The following is a 13,907-nucleotide window of genomic DNA, read 5'->3' on the forward strand; positions in this document are numbered from 1 at the left end:
TGATCCTTACTTTCCTTTATCGTTCCTTCAGAACGATCCAATTCACCTAATTCTTCTATAGAAATGTTCCCGGTAACGGTACGATAATTCTTCGAAATTTTTCGTTCTGTCAATGAAACCCGACGGTAGAGTATTACAACCGGATATAGTAATATTGCCGAACAAAGACGAGCGTGGTAATTAACGATGCTAAGAAGAGCCGCGCGGATGCGGATACAACGAAGCCCGCATACTAATAGCCGCCGGAAGTCCTCAGGCATTTGTCTATTTTATCGTGGACGTATTTCATTACTCTTCTAACACGGTCTGGATTTATTGTGTCAAGGACTGAACGATGTTATGAATATATTGGTAACTTCTTAATTAACGATTTACATGCGAATGATTGTACTCGTTTGTAAAAGAATAAAAAATGAGGGAATTTATTAAAGATTTGATAAAATATTGATTATACATTGATTATAAAAATTATGAATATTACTGCATAATGCAAGATGCTGAAAACATTGAAGTTTTATCCAACTTCAGTAATTATTTAATTTTTGTATTTTCAATGTTTTGCAACTAATATTATAAAACATGTTAATAATTATAATAATTAATTTCTATGGTTATTGTTTAGAATTGGATAATTTAAATGACATTAGTATGTTAAGAAAATTTCAATAAAATTTTTTTTTTTTTTAAATTAATTTTTAATTTTAATATTGTAATGGAGGCGATTTGCGCCACGTGTATTCGAATCCCGAAGGTTGTAAAAGACCGGAAGATAAGTGGATGAAGCTTTACTGCTGATTGATAAAACAGGGAGCTGCATCGAGCCGGTAAGCTACTCGATGCGGATAATGCAACGCGAGCCAATGAAACTGCACTTTGCAGTATCAGATCGCGCTGCGATGAAGAAACGAAATGTGACGGAAAAAATTCAAAAACTACCCTCTTCAGGGATTGTGAATTATTAAAATTATAAATATCTTAATTTGTCAATATTTAAAAAGAAAAAATATATTTGGAGATTTATTTATAAGTAATGCTTATTATACTTTACCATGCATGTTTGAATTAAAAAAAAAATTCTGTATAGAAATGAAATGATTTTGTTGTATGATGTACATTTGGATGAAATATTACATAAAAGGGATAAATGAAACTCCAGTACTTTATATATTTATCTTATGAGGAGACACTAATGAGCCTCAAAACGTTAGAAATGCGTTTGGTCAATACACATCCCTATTCCAACTATATTTTACCAATCTTTCTTTCTCTATTTCCGGTAGAAAAAGTTATATAACATTCTGCAAAAATAGCATTAATGTTCGTTATCTTTGTTTGCTATGTTTCAGTATGAATCATTGCAATATGCATATGTGATATCTATCTAAAAATCATTATTTTCAAATGCTGTATGATTCATTACTTGTTTTACTGATAATACCGACGTAAGCTATAATTGCTATTAGTTTTTAATAATATTTTTATGCTAATTAAGATCGGAAATAAAAAAAGTTGTTATATTATGAAAAATACAGATGTTGAATCATTAACTAACTTGAAAATACAAATTACACAGGTGTAATGTTTTGATAATGATATCAATGTACTTATAGATAATACAATGTTTGATAAGGGCTCGAACAGAGGGTCCATACTTTTTAATATCATTTAATTTATTTGTTAAAATTGTTGAATTAAATAATACATTTCCGGTTCAATAATTTTGTTGCATAACACTTAAGATTTCTTCTAACATAAGATCACTAAGTTGCACAATTGGATACTGAGAATGCAGACGAACCTGTTATGATGTTAATTTGCACTCTTAACCGCATTGTAGGTATTGTAGTTATTTATTCTTCCGATCAATCAATTCTATCGCTATTATTTACTTCATTATCCTGTTATGGAATTAAATGAAAGCAGCGCGTAACATTACAAGGTTCCTTCAACAATTTCAACTAAAATTGTTAAAAATTATTGGAAAACGATCAATGAATGTAAATTATTATACATAATTGTAACAAAATATTTCATTAAATAAAGCTGATTTCCTAGGACGTGTACATTCTAAAAAACTGCTTATTACCCAAAGAGTTAATTCCAACCAGTTCGATCAATCTTCCCTCGAATGAAAACCATTTTCGCATCATCTCGTAAACAACAAATCTAAAGTTGCATCATATACAAGGGACGCTGGCTATTGTCTCGAATACGATCCATTAATTACCCGACCTTTAATCAAAAAAGCGACAAATGGGGAGGGAGAAAGTTACGATCTCGTGCAGGATTCATTAATCAATCTAAAGGCAAGTGAAAAATAGCAAACAAAAGGCTCTGCTTTTCGGCGATTGAACATACAAAGGCACTCGAATATTCTCGAGCTACGTGCACGGGGTCACCGACCAACCAGTGTGCAACGTTATCCATATTCCACGTTTGCCAGGTTATCGATCTGTTGCACCGCCGCCTTGACCGACCTCCGATGCACCGCCAAGTGCAAGTGCAAAAGCTCTCTCACCTTTCCGCTCTCGGACAGGAAGTACCTGACGCGTGCATCGCTCTAGATTGCTAATAATATCTAACGAATTTTAATTATTTTCGCGTTCTGATAACCCCTGGATTATTAAGCCGAGGGTTGCGATAAGGGGATAATATGCAAATCTAAATGCATATCTGGTGCACTCGAATGCTTGAAAATTTGAATATACGGTGCATTGGAATATTAAAAAATCCAAATTTTCGAAGTATTCAAATATTCGAAAATTAAAGTAATGAAATATATGGTTTGTTAGAATGTTACAAAAATTGCATATTTGGTGCATTGGAATACTAAAAAATCCCAATTTTTGAGATGTTCAAATATTTGAAAATTTGAATATTCGGTACAGTTGAATACTAGAAAATCTGTATATTCGACTATACAAAAGCAAATGAATATTACCCATTTTAGGTAAAGTAGATTAGTGGAGATTGTGTTAAATCTCTACGAAATTATGTGTGTAATATTGCAAGAAATTTAATAGCGCCTCGTAATGCAGTATTCATATGTGCATTTAGGCCCTCGGTATTAATCGGCTTAGTGTGCCATTCAGTTGCATTAATCTTTCCCTCAATTACTTGATCAGTTAACCACTGAGATTAACCAAATTCACGTTCTATTCGTGTATTCGCATTTACGATTTAGAACAGAAAATTGTGACGGTATTATGCAAATATTACCTTGTATAACATCTTTTTTAAAGAAAATATCTTCTTCAATTAATATTCACCTTCTTTTCAAATATTTAGTAAAATTATTTAAAATTGATAAACATTTCCGAAAATTCCTTTTTATACTCAGGTCCAAATTGGTCCAAAGTTTTAATTGGCTTTTCGATAAATGAAGTCAAAGACTGTCTATCATCCTTGCAAATTTTCTGTTTAAAGTAATAACAATCAAAATGTCAGAATCGTGAAAATTTATCCCGAATTATTGAATTAGTAAGATAAATAACAGTGGGATCCCATCGCGTGGCTATCGATTTTCCGTCGCTGGCACGTTTCGAGCAGCGGCTTCAAGTGCAAGTGCAAGTGCAAGTGCAAGTGTAGAAACTCTTTCGGTCGTTGGCCGCCACTTGAACACGTTTAATCTATCTTCTGCCGCACGAATGAGCTCCTCGTGCTCTCCTATCTATCCGCTCGTCGCCGCGGAGATATGGTCGAGCGGTTCTTGCGGAAAATCTTACGTCTTCGCTAATTTCAAGGCCGATTTACATTTACGATTCGCGAACTAACAGCATTAATTCACACCTCGAGAATCTCTGATGAGTATCTCAAACAGGTTACTGCATCGATTGATTTTCCAGATGGTGTGAAATGTATCGTAAACGTACCTTGAAAGATTTTTGAAAATCATTTTTTCTTCATAAATGCACAGTAACTATCAGACAACCACTAGGACCAAATAAAGATTTCTTAAGATTTCTTTATAAAATTTTCGAGAGCTCCTTTGGTACAAAAATTGAAATTTATTTTAAATAAAATGAAATAACATTTAATTCTAAAGAAGAAGGGCAACAGTAAAAATAATTTCTTTGAATATTTTTTTATATAAATTGAAGGCTTATAATTGAGTCCTTGGAAAATGGACCCAGGATTGTCAAACCTTTGAGGGCTCCCTTGGTCGATAATCTCGATGCAAAAATTGAAATTTGTTCCTAATAAAATTAAATTTTCTGATATTTTAAATTGAAGGCTTATAACGGGACCCCTGAAAAGTAGGCCCGAGACTACGGCCCCCCATTATTAATTGTCTATAAGATAAGATTACATTGAAAGTTCAGACCAAGGAAGAAATTAATTTCCACGATTCTTTCGGAAAGAATTATTCACGAAAGTTCGCTGAACATCCTCCAATTAACAATCGCAAACGATTACCATCAAAGCGGAACCACGAGACGGAAAGCGTTGGAAACTCGCCGACAGGCGTTTCGAATGGCCGGACAAACTTCGTATCGCGATTGCTCAGTCGCGTCAATTGTCGACAATTTGTCGTTTTGCGGCCGCTATTGTACACACTGGCCACACTGTCACGAGCTCTCGTACACACGAGGAAAATCGATTCGTTACGCTGAACGAGCAGATTGAAATCTCGTTTCATTGTGCCTAAGATTTATACTCGTTACAACGACAAAGCTACTAACCCGCTAAACTACGCCCCGAAACGATTCGTCTTCTTCTCTTTGCGTTAAATCGCCGACCAAAAACGTTTTCCGGCGAACGGGTTGCACAATTCAATCGCGCGAACAGAGCACGAGCTAGGGCGGTTCGTAGAACTTGAAACATTAATAGAACTGGAGATGCGTCATTTTTTTTTTTTTTTATGCTAACGGGCCTCTACCAGAGAATTATTTAGACTGCATGTCAATTGACACCAATTGAGCAGCGTGGAACGACCAACTAGTACCATCTGCCTTTTCATTTGAACGCTCTTTATGTTTGGACCGATAAATAGATGGATTCGTGAAACATTGATTTTCGAAGCGATATTAATAATGTCAAATTAATCGCCGTGGACGTTTAACGCGGATTGATTGCCGCGGTTAAAACGATGATGCGTCGTGTAATATTGGTGGTGATTAATATTGGAAGGATTATTAAGGATCTGGTATTGAAAAAGATTATTTGAAATACTATTTCAAATTAAAATACCGCTCTTGTCAATGTTATAATTTTAACCCTTTCAACCCTGAATTTCTTTGAAACTCAGAAAAATATTCCTCCCGTATAAAATATTATTCATAATTGCTATAAGAACTCCTCTGCAAAATTAAAATGAGTTTCCATCATAAACACAGAAACCACGTCTTAGAATTTCATTTCATAGAGCTTATTACAAAGCTTTAAATATAAAAGTGTCAATTGTCACCAGTAAGGCTAAAAGGGTTAAGTTTATCGTCAAAATATTTAATTATTTTGAAGAAAAATTATTTACTTTTTACTATCCTTATAAAATAGATTATGCCAAGTGTTCATGCGTTAGAACACTGATTCAGATCCACTTAGAAGCATCGATTACGTATCAAGTGGAAGTTAATTTAACACGTTGAACGCCATAGTGAAATTGAGCATTTTTTGTGGGACGTATTAATTTCCAAATAATTAATTTTCAAATTTCAAGCCTTCTATTTGCCATTTCACATTATTTGTACCATAGCAATATTATTTAAAATAATGTTTTTCTATTGTTTTCTTTTAATTATTCAGGCGCGTGTAAATTGCGAAGCCGGTGACCGGTGACCCCCATGGCGTTCAACGTGTTAATATGTATTAGAAACACGAATTTTTGTCCGATGATGTATATAGAATTTGTATAAAAACTCACCACGGTCAAGCTGTCCAATTCGCCGAGCCATTCGTTCAGAAGCTGTTCCGGGTCTGTTTCGTTGTCGCTGTCTTCGCCTTCCTCCTCGTAGCGTTCCATGATGTATGTCCTTAATCCAGCTTACGACCGTGCTCTACGTAATTCTTCCAGCCCTCTGTAAACAAAAACAAACGTGACATGTTAATTAAGCTCGTTACACACGGTATTACAAGAGTTGACTTTCTTAAGAACAAACAGCCGTATTTGTACGATAAAACCTGACAGTTCGAAAAAAATATACCTGAGAACATTTCAGATAGGCGAACGTCTGTGAAAGGAGGTAGGAAAAAGGGCAAAATGTGCTCTTCGAAGAAACAATGTACAGTCCAAGTTCTAAATGGAATTCGAGCCCCTTATTCGCGCCCCTCGAAACGAAAATCCCTTTAACAGGGGTTCTGTAAACGATTCAAAAGTCTTCCCCCGTCGTTTCATCGACACAAATTGCGCCGATGAGCGACAGCAGTCCAAATTCACTGCGTATACCGCCTCGAATCGCGTGCGACTCGCTTCGAAATAGCGTCCTTCTCGTTGGATACATTATGAAACAGGCGTGGAAGAAACAACCGCACGATCCAGACGCGGCAACCCTTCGACCAGACTGACGCTGACATCCAGATCCGGGCACGGCCTTCCACGCACGATTTGCCCGTGACATTATTGCGACGGGGAGCTTTATACGTCCCCCATTTTGGCCGACTCGAGGGCACACGCGACGATTAATCGACGATAATTACGTCTGCGTGCCAAACACCCTGATACCACTACTTATCGGCATTCTCATCGAGAAGATTTAAACCCTCTCCAACGAGATAATATAATAACTTTAGATGGTGCTAAGTTACATTTTCAACTGACAGGAAATTGCAAATCATTCAAATTATTTATAAATAAAATAAATTTTCCAAGAAGAATGGAAACAGTTGCATTATACAGGGTGTCTTGGGTCTGGCAATAAATATTTCTTGTTTAAGCTTTCGTTTTCGAGGAAATTGAATTCGAAAATTCATCGAGTATATGTGTAATAATAAGAAAAGTACTCGATGTTTACCTCACCTATTTTCTCCATTCTACAATATGTTATAGAATACCAAAAACTGTTAGACCCGTATTTTTATATATGTATTAATTCGTTTATTTAAGGATTGAAAACCATCATCAAAGATTAGCTCAAAAAACCGTTCATTTTACATATCCTGAGAATAGATTGGAATTTTTTTAATGAAGTCAAAGAAATTATTTGTCAAAAATATTATGGGCATTATTTTTATCCTAAGGGGCTGCATCCCCTCCTCCGTATATACAGAAAAATAACATTTTTTAATGTTTTTTTTTATAAACGAAAGCTGAGACTAAAAAATGTATTCTTCTTTTTATTTATAGAATCACCCCCTGACCGGTTGTACTATCCGACCCGAGACAGCCTGTATATAATCGCAAAATTAGCAAGATAAATATTTTTATAGAGCTGCTTTTTCGACGAAAATGAATATTTCAGGATAATGTAACGCCATCAAATCATTTTAACGGTGAAGAAAACGGGAATGAACACGAAATAACGCGGACCTTAATAAAGCCGGAGTTGAATTGTAGCTAAAGAAAGCCGCGGTCGGGACAGAAGAAGTCGCGTCCCACTTTAGGACGAGCTGTGTATGAAATATGAAATACGAACGAGTGGCCAGAAAAAGCCGGTAGTGAAGGCATAAACGCGTGACGCGAACGCACGCCTACCAAAAGCGAGCGCAAACATTGAAAAAACAGGTTGTGGCGCCCAGAAGAGGAGCCTGACGCACTCCTTGTGATCGTTAGTCACGATCTTACGTTAGTGACGCTCGTACGTCGAAAGAAGTCTTAAAAAAAAGTTTTCTTGAACGTTGGCCAACTGGTTCATTGCCGAACTTTGCTAGTCCGACAACGTGTCCCCGTCCACTGAGAATTCGTGTTTCTCCATCTTGAATGCCTGCTCGTTAACCCTTTCGCTACACCAGAAACTGGCTACACACCGTCAAGAACCCGTGTTTTGTATTTAATTTTCAAAGTGGACAAGTAAATAAAATGATAATCTTATTTAATTTGAAAGAGAAAAATTTGTATTCTAATTTGCATTTTAAAAATCTGTAATCTAATTTGCATTTAAAAAATCTGTATTTTAATTACTGAATGGCTAAAAATACCATTTCCGTCACTGGCAGCCAATTTATAAATTATTTTTCTTTTTGATACGAAGAATCGATTCACAGCTGCCTACGAGTTTAGAATGATTTCGAGCTAGTGTTCAAAGAAAATAACAAGAAACAGAGGGTAAAGAGAAACCGAAAAACCGCTGTCGCTGGTGGTTAGCAGTGAGAAAACTGGTACAAAAGGGTTCGCTGCGTAGTAAAGCTGGGTTTTTCAACGAATTTTCAAGCTACCATTACACGTAAGGTAACGCGTACTGTGAGAAGCAACGAAAGAGAAACAGGACGGTGCGGTGTTCGTGTCTCGCGAGTTTGCGGTTCGCGCGTGATAATAAACATTCACCGGAAGCAGCGGGGAAAATGCCAACAGCGAAAAACTTTCTTCTACGGAGGATCAAAGTGCGATCTCGGGGGTGGGAGGGAGAGCTCAAAGGGACCTCGGCGACACGCTCGTGGAAACGTGAAACCACGGCCGACTTCCACCATTTTGTTAAGAAATAATTGTACAAAATGCGTAGCTTTCACCGTGGTAATTTCCATTTAATATTCGAAACTAGTTGAAGATATTAAAGATAGTAAAAATGTTAAAATAACTCCCAAGTCATTTATGAAAATTTCACTTGTTTTCAAGTTAAAAATGTAGTATTTCAAAATTAATTTTTCTGTTTCATCAAATATTAGGTGTACAAATTAATTCCACCCCTCCAGTATTACACTTTTTTAATTAATATTTCAAATTTGAATATTTTCCCACGCTTCTGTATGTTTAAAAAGTGACGCGAGAATATAATAATTAATTGACCATGATTTTTTAAAAATAAGTCTAAATTAAAAGAATTAATTTGTACACTTAACAATTCATAGTCTTTTTTTTAAATATGTGTTATTAATATAGGATTAATAAATTAATTCTACTAATGGATTAATAAAAACTATGTACAGACAAGAAAAAGAATTCAATTGACAACATCGACCTCGTCGAGACTGACATCAAACTAACATCTGTCATCTGAATACATCATCAGGTATATAACTGTACAATTTTTAAATGCACCAACAAGGTCAACGAGTCATCGTCATAGTAATCAATTTCCTTATGTTCAAGAGTGACATGTCCAATGCAAATCGTGTCATCCAGCGGTTTCCTCTATGTCAAAGGTCATCGCATCGTTCCTGCTATAATGAATTAACCTTTAACATCCAAGCGGTACCACTACCCTCGGACACGTTTCCTTTTCCTCAGCAGGCAATTTGATAAAACGATCGAGTCTCAATGCGGCATTAATCGTAAAAGGAAATTAGTTTGCAGCTATTTTAAAAAGTAAACCGCAAGTTTCTCATAGCACGTGCCGCGTGAGAAATGTAGAAGGTAACGTAAGGGTTTGTTTTTCGCCGTTCTTCAACCTGTAAACGACCACTTCAGACATCGATCGGAGCTACGACTCGCGTCGTTAGCCACAAAGTGACAGCGTGTGACGAGCAACTTGCCACTCGAAACTGCTGCAAGCATGTTTAATCCTTAATTGGTGACGCGCGTTATTCCGGAGAACGCTCGAGAGCTTGGATTTTCGTAAACACTCGGCTACGAACAGTTTTGGTTATTAAATTCCGTGAGATTTAATTAAAATCCCGTTTCAGGTAAATGCACAGTGATTGCCGCTGTGACAAGGAACGAATAATAATATTTCCAGCGAAATTGTTTCGTTCAAATTAGAATAGGAATAATTTTTCTATTCTGTTTTATTGTTGCAATATGTTCTTCTTTTATCGAAATTCCTTTTTCCTTGAGAATGCAGTTTCGAATAAAAATACAAAGAAATTTTCAATACAAGGCACAAGTATCAGCGGGTAGGTAATGTTGGAATGCATTCAATTGTCTGATTAATGTTTCAGGACCATTATTTCCCGATTCTACGTCCTGATTTCTAGTTTTCCTTCTTCGAGCAATCTCGCTGCACAGCCTCCAAGATTCGAGGACAGATGCTGCGGAAGATTAATAATAGAAACCTTCTCAGTCAGGATCTTGGAATGTCTTCGTGAATGCATCTTAAGGCGAATTGCATGAACGTTTGTCGTTCCACGGATTTTAGCTCCGCGAATTCGGATCAACCGCATTATTTTCCATTACCAACATGTTGGGACATCCAGGCTAGGATATTAAATTGATGCTTTATAAGATACAGATGATTTTATTACCCAGATCTTTCAGTTAACCTTCGTGTCTTGAAATATATTAAAAGGAAATCGATATTTTTAGCATCCTCGATTGAAACAGATTAAAAATCTCGTGATCGATTAAATAGGATTACGAACTTACCAATTAGGCCTATGTAGAATAGATTACGTCTATCCCCTTTCAAGATGTATTATTTTATTAAAAATTTCGTTTATAATATATTTTTTGGTTAATCATTAATAATAATAATAACTTCGAGTCGGTTAAAGCGACCGAAAGGAGAAAGAAGGATGCGGTTTTCGTGTACAACGAGGTATATGCAAAGTTTACGCGGAATACCGGCGAATTAACCGCAGAAATCGATTTACTTCGACCGGCTTTAAGTAACATTTTATGTAGCTGTTTGCAGGATCGAAGACTGCGAGTTCCATCGTTGTAAATCAACTGGAAGCTTCTCTCCACTTTTTACTGTCTATATAGGGTGAGCCACTTAAAACAGAATTGGTATTCATTGCGGCTTTAATATTTAAAATGGCATATTTTCAATTGCAAAAGAATTTTCTATGATTTTTATTATAATATTCAAATACCTACTTAATTTGTTAATGTATGTTTTACGAATTCAATAAAATTTTCTATTTGATTTGCAAATAACTTTGTACCATGGTTTCTCAGAAAATTATTTCCAAGTTCTAATGCGTCGTAAATTTTATTTGCAACAAAGAATGGAAGTTCATGAGCTCTAAAAGTCATCAGTTGCGTGTTTTCAATAATTCAATGAATCAGTCGATTGTGCAATGAATCGTTGTGTGCAATATAATTGATGCCCGGAGCGAAGATAACGTTAACTCAACGAGGCCTTGCGATGGACAGTTTTATGTAATGGCAGTTAGAAAGAAACCAGAGGTGACGCGTTTTCTTGCGCTTATATGCAACTATGTCATCGGCAAATGTGCACACGTGCATTGGCGAGAGGGAAAAAATAAAAACCGTATTAGCGGTTACTATCTATCAACGAAACCGTTAATGGAACGTTGAAGAAGAAAAAAGGCGAACGTGATCTGAAATTTATTCCTGCCAGTTTATCATCTCGTGGAGCATTTAATTAGGCTCGTCGATGATCACAGCGATCGTTAACGAGCCATGAAAACCTTCGTTCACTCGACTTTTCCCTTCCGACCTGTTCATTGAATATTTTATCGCCTGTTGTTTCAACGCTAAAACGATAACACACTGTGTATTCTGTAAATTTACAACATGAATTAAAAATCGTTACGAGCAGGAAATCGCCAAGTTATGTAAAAATAATTGAAGTTACTGTTATCTTAAACTTTGTTAATTATTGATAAATCTTAAGAACTTTTTATCATTGTTATTTACTGATTTGAAATAAACTTATTATAATTCCTAATTTGCAATATTTCGACCCCTTTTTTACATTTAATACCTAAACTGAATTTTAACATAATTATCTAATTATCATAAGCTTTTATTTAATTATTTCTCTTTTAATTGATACCAGTAATTTTTTTTCAAATTAAAACTGGAGAAAAAACAAATTTGAATGATGATATTATATAAATTTCAAAATGGGGTGTAAATCAGCGGAAATTCAGCCAAGCATGTGACAGAAAAATAAATAGCCTTATACATATTAATAAAGAATAAATAAACACCCGGAAGTGTTAAATACCATAAAAATAGACTTATTTCTTGCTGGAAAAATGCTAAGATCCCACTTTTTCTTATTACGATTATTAATCTCATTTTATTTTAACATAAGCTGAGATGTACCGATTAAAAATTAATAATTCAATGCCATAATTATTTTCTGATAGCATGATAATATCGAAACGATTAAACGATTCTAGATCGAACAGGAAGTTCAATCGGAGCACAGCGAAAGGAAAGAATGCGTTCAGGGTGTACCGGTTTTAACGTCCTTGCAAGGTTTTGTCACGGAACCATTCGATGAGGCGTTCGTCGCTTAGATGCACAGAACATAGACCGAGATATCGATTGCTCGATTAATAATGTAACGACCTGGCTGGGCTCCCCTGCTTCTCGACGATGTTGTCGAGGTTCGTTATGTAACGCGTGCCTGTCCCTTTCGCTTCAAGAAACCAGGACTCTTAGAAAATATTGCGACAGAGGATGAGATTGTTACATAAAATTCTGATCGCACTTACAATTAAGAAATTAATTAAAAGATCTATATTTAGTAATTTGGTACGTTGATTGCTATGAAGATCTTAATGAGAGGTATTTTAACTAATTAATAAAAGGGAAGAAAAAATATTTTTGAATTGCCATAGCATAATATAACAAATTCAAAGTTTAAATTTGAAACTTAATTATTCGTATCTTTATTAACTCTCATCGATAAGCCACAAATGCATTGTAATTAAATAATTAATAAAAAACATAAGAGAAAAGAAATTTTGAATACTATCATTACTATAATAAATAGTATGTGCCTATTGTAACACATTTGCCGTCAAATTGAGTTTTGGAATATACTCAGAAAACTAGGAACAAAATATGCCGACAAACAAAGTTGAAAAGCTATTTTCCGTTCGTCGTCCATCGTTCTATGGCCTAGTAACAAAATGACGAAACTTCAAAGAAAAGAATCGTGCATAGAGGGGTTAATTTAATACGAGGGGTGGAAACGCTTTGCGGTCAATGTGCCTTTCAAATACACGATATGAATGGGTGTCTGGTCGCAACATGCCTGCCAGGCACAATAGTGTTGAGACACTTTAATGATTCTATTTGTTGTCCTATGAAATATTGTACAATAATTTTATCGATCTGCTTTTGAATGTTATTGTTTCATAATACAAGATGTCCCATATAACTGAGTTAATTTATGTTTCTAAAATAGAAGATACAGAATAATTAATATTATAACAAAGTACAAAATAACAATAAAATTTCTAAAATGAAATTTTGTATTTTGTTATAATCAATCGAAAGTTATTTAATTTTCTACGAATAAATATTATTTTGTACTTGGGTCGAAAATTAGTTAATTTAAAAGATATCTTAGGGAAAGACAAGAAGAGCTTAATGATCTTTCCTTGAGATATCTTTTGAATTATTCAATTTTCGATCCAAGTACCTTCACACGTTTTTGTAGAGAATAAGAAGACGTAGAAATTGATACCAAGGAAAATACAAAATTCCAAAAAAATGTTTCCCTTGGAGAACCTAAGTCTCTCCCTAATCTTTTGAACTAATAAATTTTCAACCAAAGTGCCTTAATATCATTTTAATAAAATAACGCTTCGATTGATGTATAAAAAAGTATATAATTCTATGTAACAAAAAATAAATGAAGAAATATGCAGAGTAACCAACTACAAAGTAACCAATACAAAAGTTAAATTATTACTTTCCAGAAATTATTAATAATAATCACAATATTGGAATTGTTAAAACTGTTGATTAATTAACGTTCATAGCAAGTAACGTTTATAAATAAGCTTTGAGATTTTGCAATGATTATTCTCTCCATTTTTGCCACAATGCACAGTTGTTTCTCTGAAAAATGAAATTATGTATGCAGCGTCAACAGGGAACAAAGTATTATGCTTGCAGCTGGTTCTTTCATATTTCGAATACGTATTAAAATAATGAATCGTGTTCACGT

The 13,907-nt window shown here is 34.9% G+C and overlaps 1 protein-coding gene and 1 long non-coding RNA gene across 2 annotated transcripts in view; one reads left to right on the forward strand and one right to left on the reverse strand.

Annotated features, from left to right (window-relative positions):
- Positions 1-13,907, reverse strand: part of LOC117605593 (uncharacterized) — a 161,398-nt gene that overhangs the window by 105,638 nt on the left and 41,853 nt on the right. Inside the window, exon 2 of the mRNA XM_076692114.1 lies at positions 5,864-6,017. Coding sequence (XP_076548229.1) covers positions 5,864-5,962 — 99 coding nt within the window. The 5' untranslated portion in view covers positions 5,963-6,017. The remainder of the gene's footprint in view (positions 1-5,863; positions 6,018-13,907) is intronic.
- Positions 8,140-9,654, forward strand: LOC117605600 (uncharacterized). Its single transcript, XR_004581748.2, has 3 exons — positions 8,140-8,605; positions 9,019-9,101; positions 9,182-9,654. It is a non-coding gene; the product is annotated as an uncharacterized LOC117605600 (long non-coding RNA).

This window comes from Osmia lignaria, chromosome 14 (assembly GCF_051020975.1).
Source record: "Osmia lignaria lignaria isolate PbOS001 chromosome 14, iyOsmLign1, whole genome shotgun sequence".
Taxonomy (NCBI): domain Eukaryota; kingdom Metazoa; phylum Arthropoda; class Insecta; order Hymenoptera; family Megachilidae; genus Osmia; species Osmia lignaria.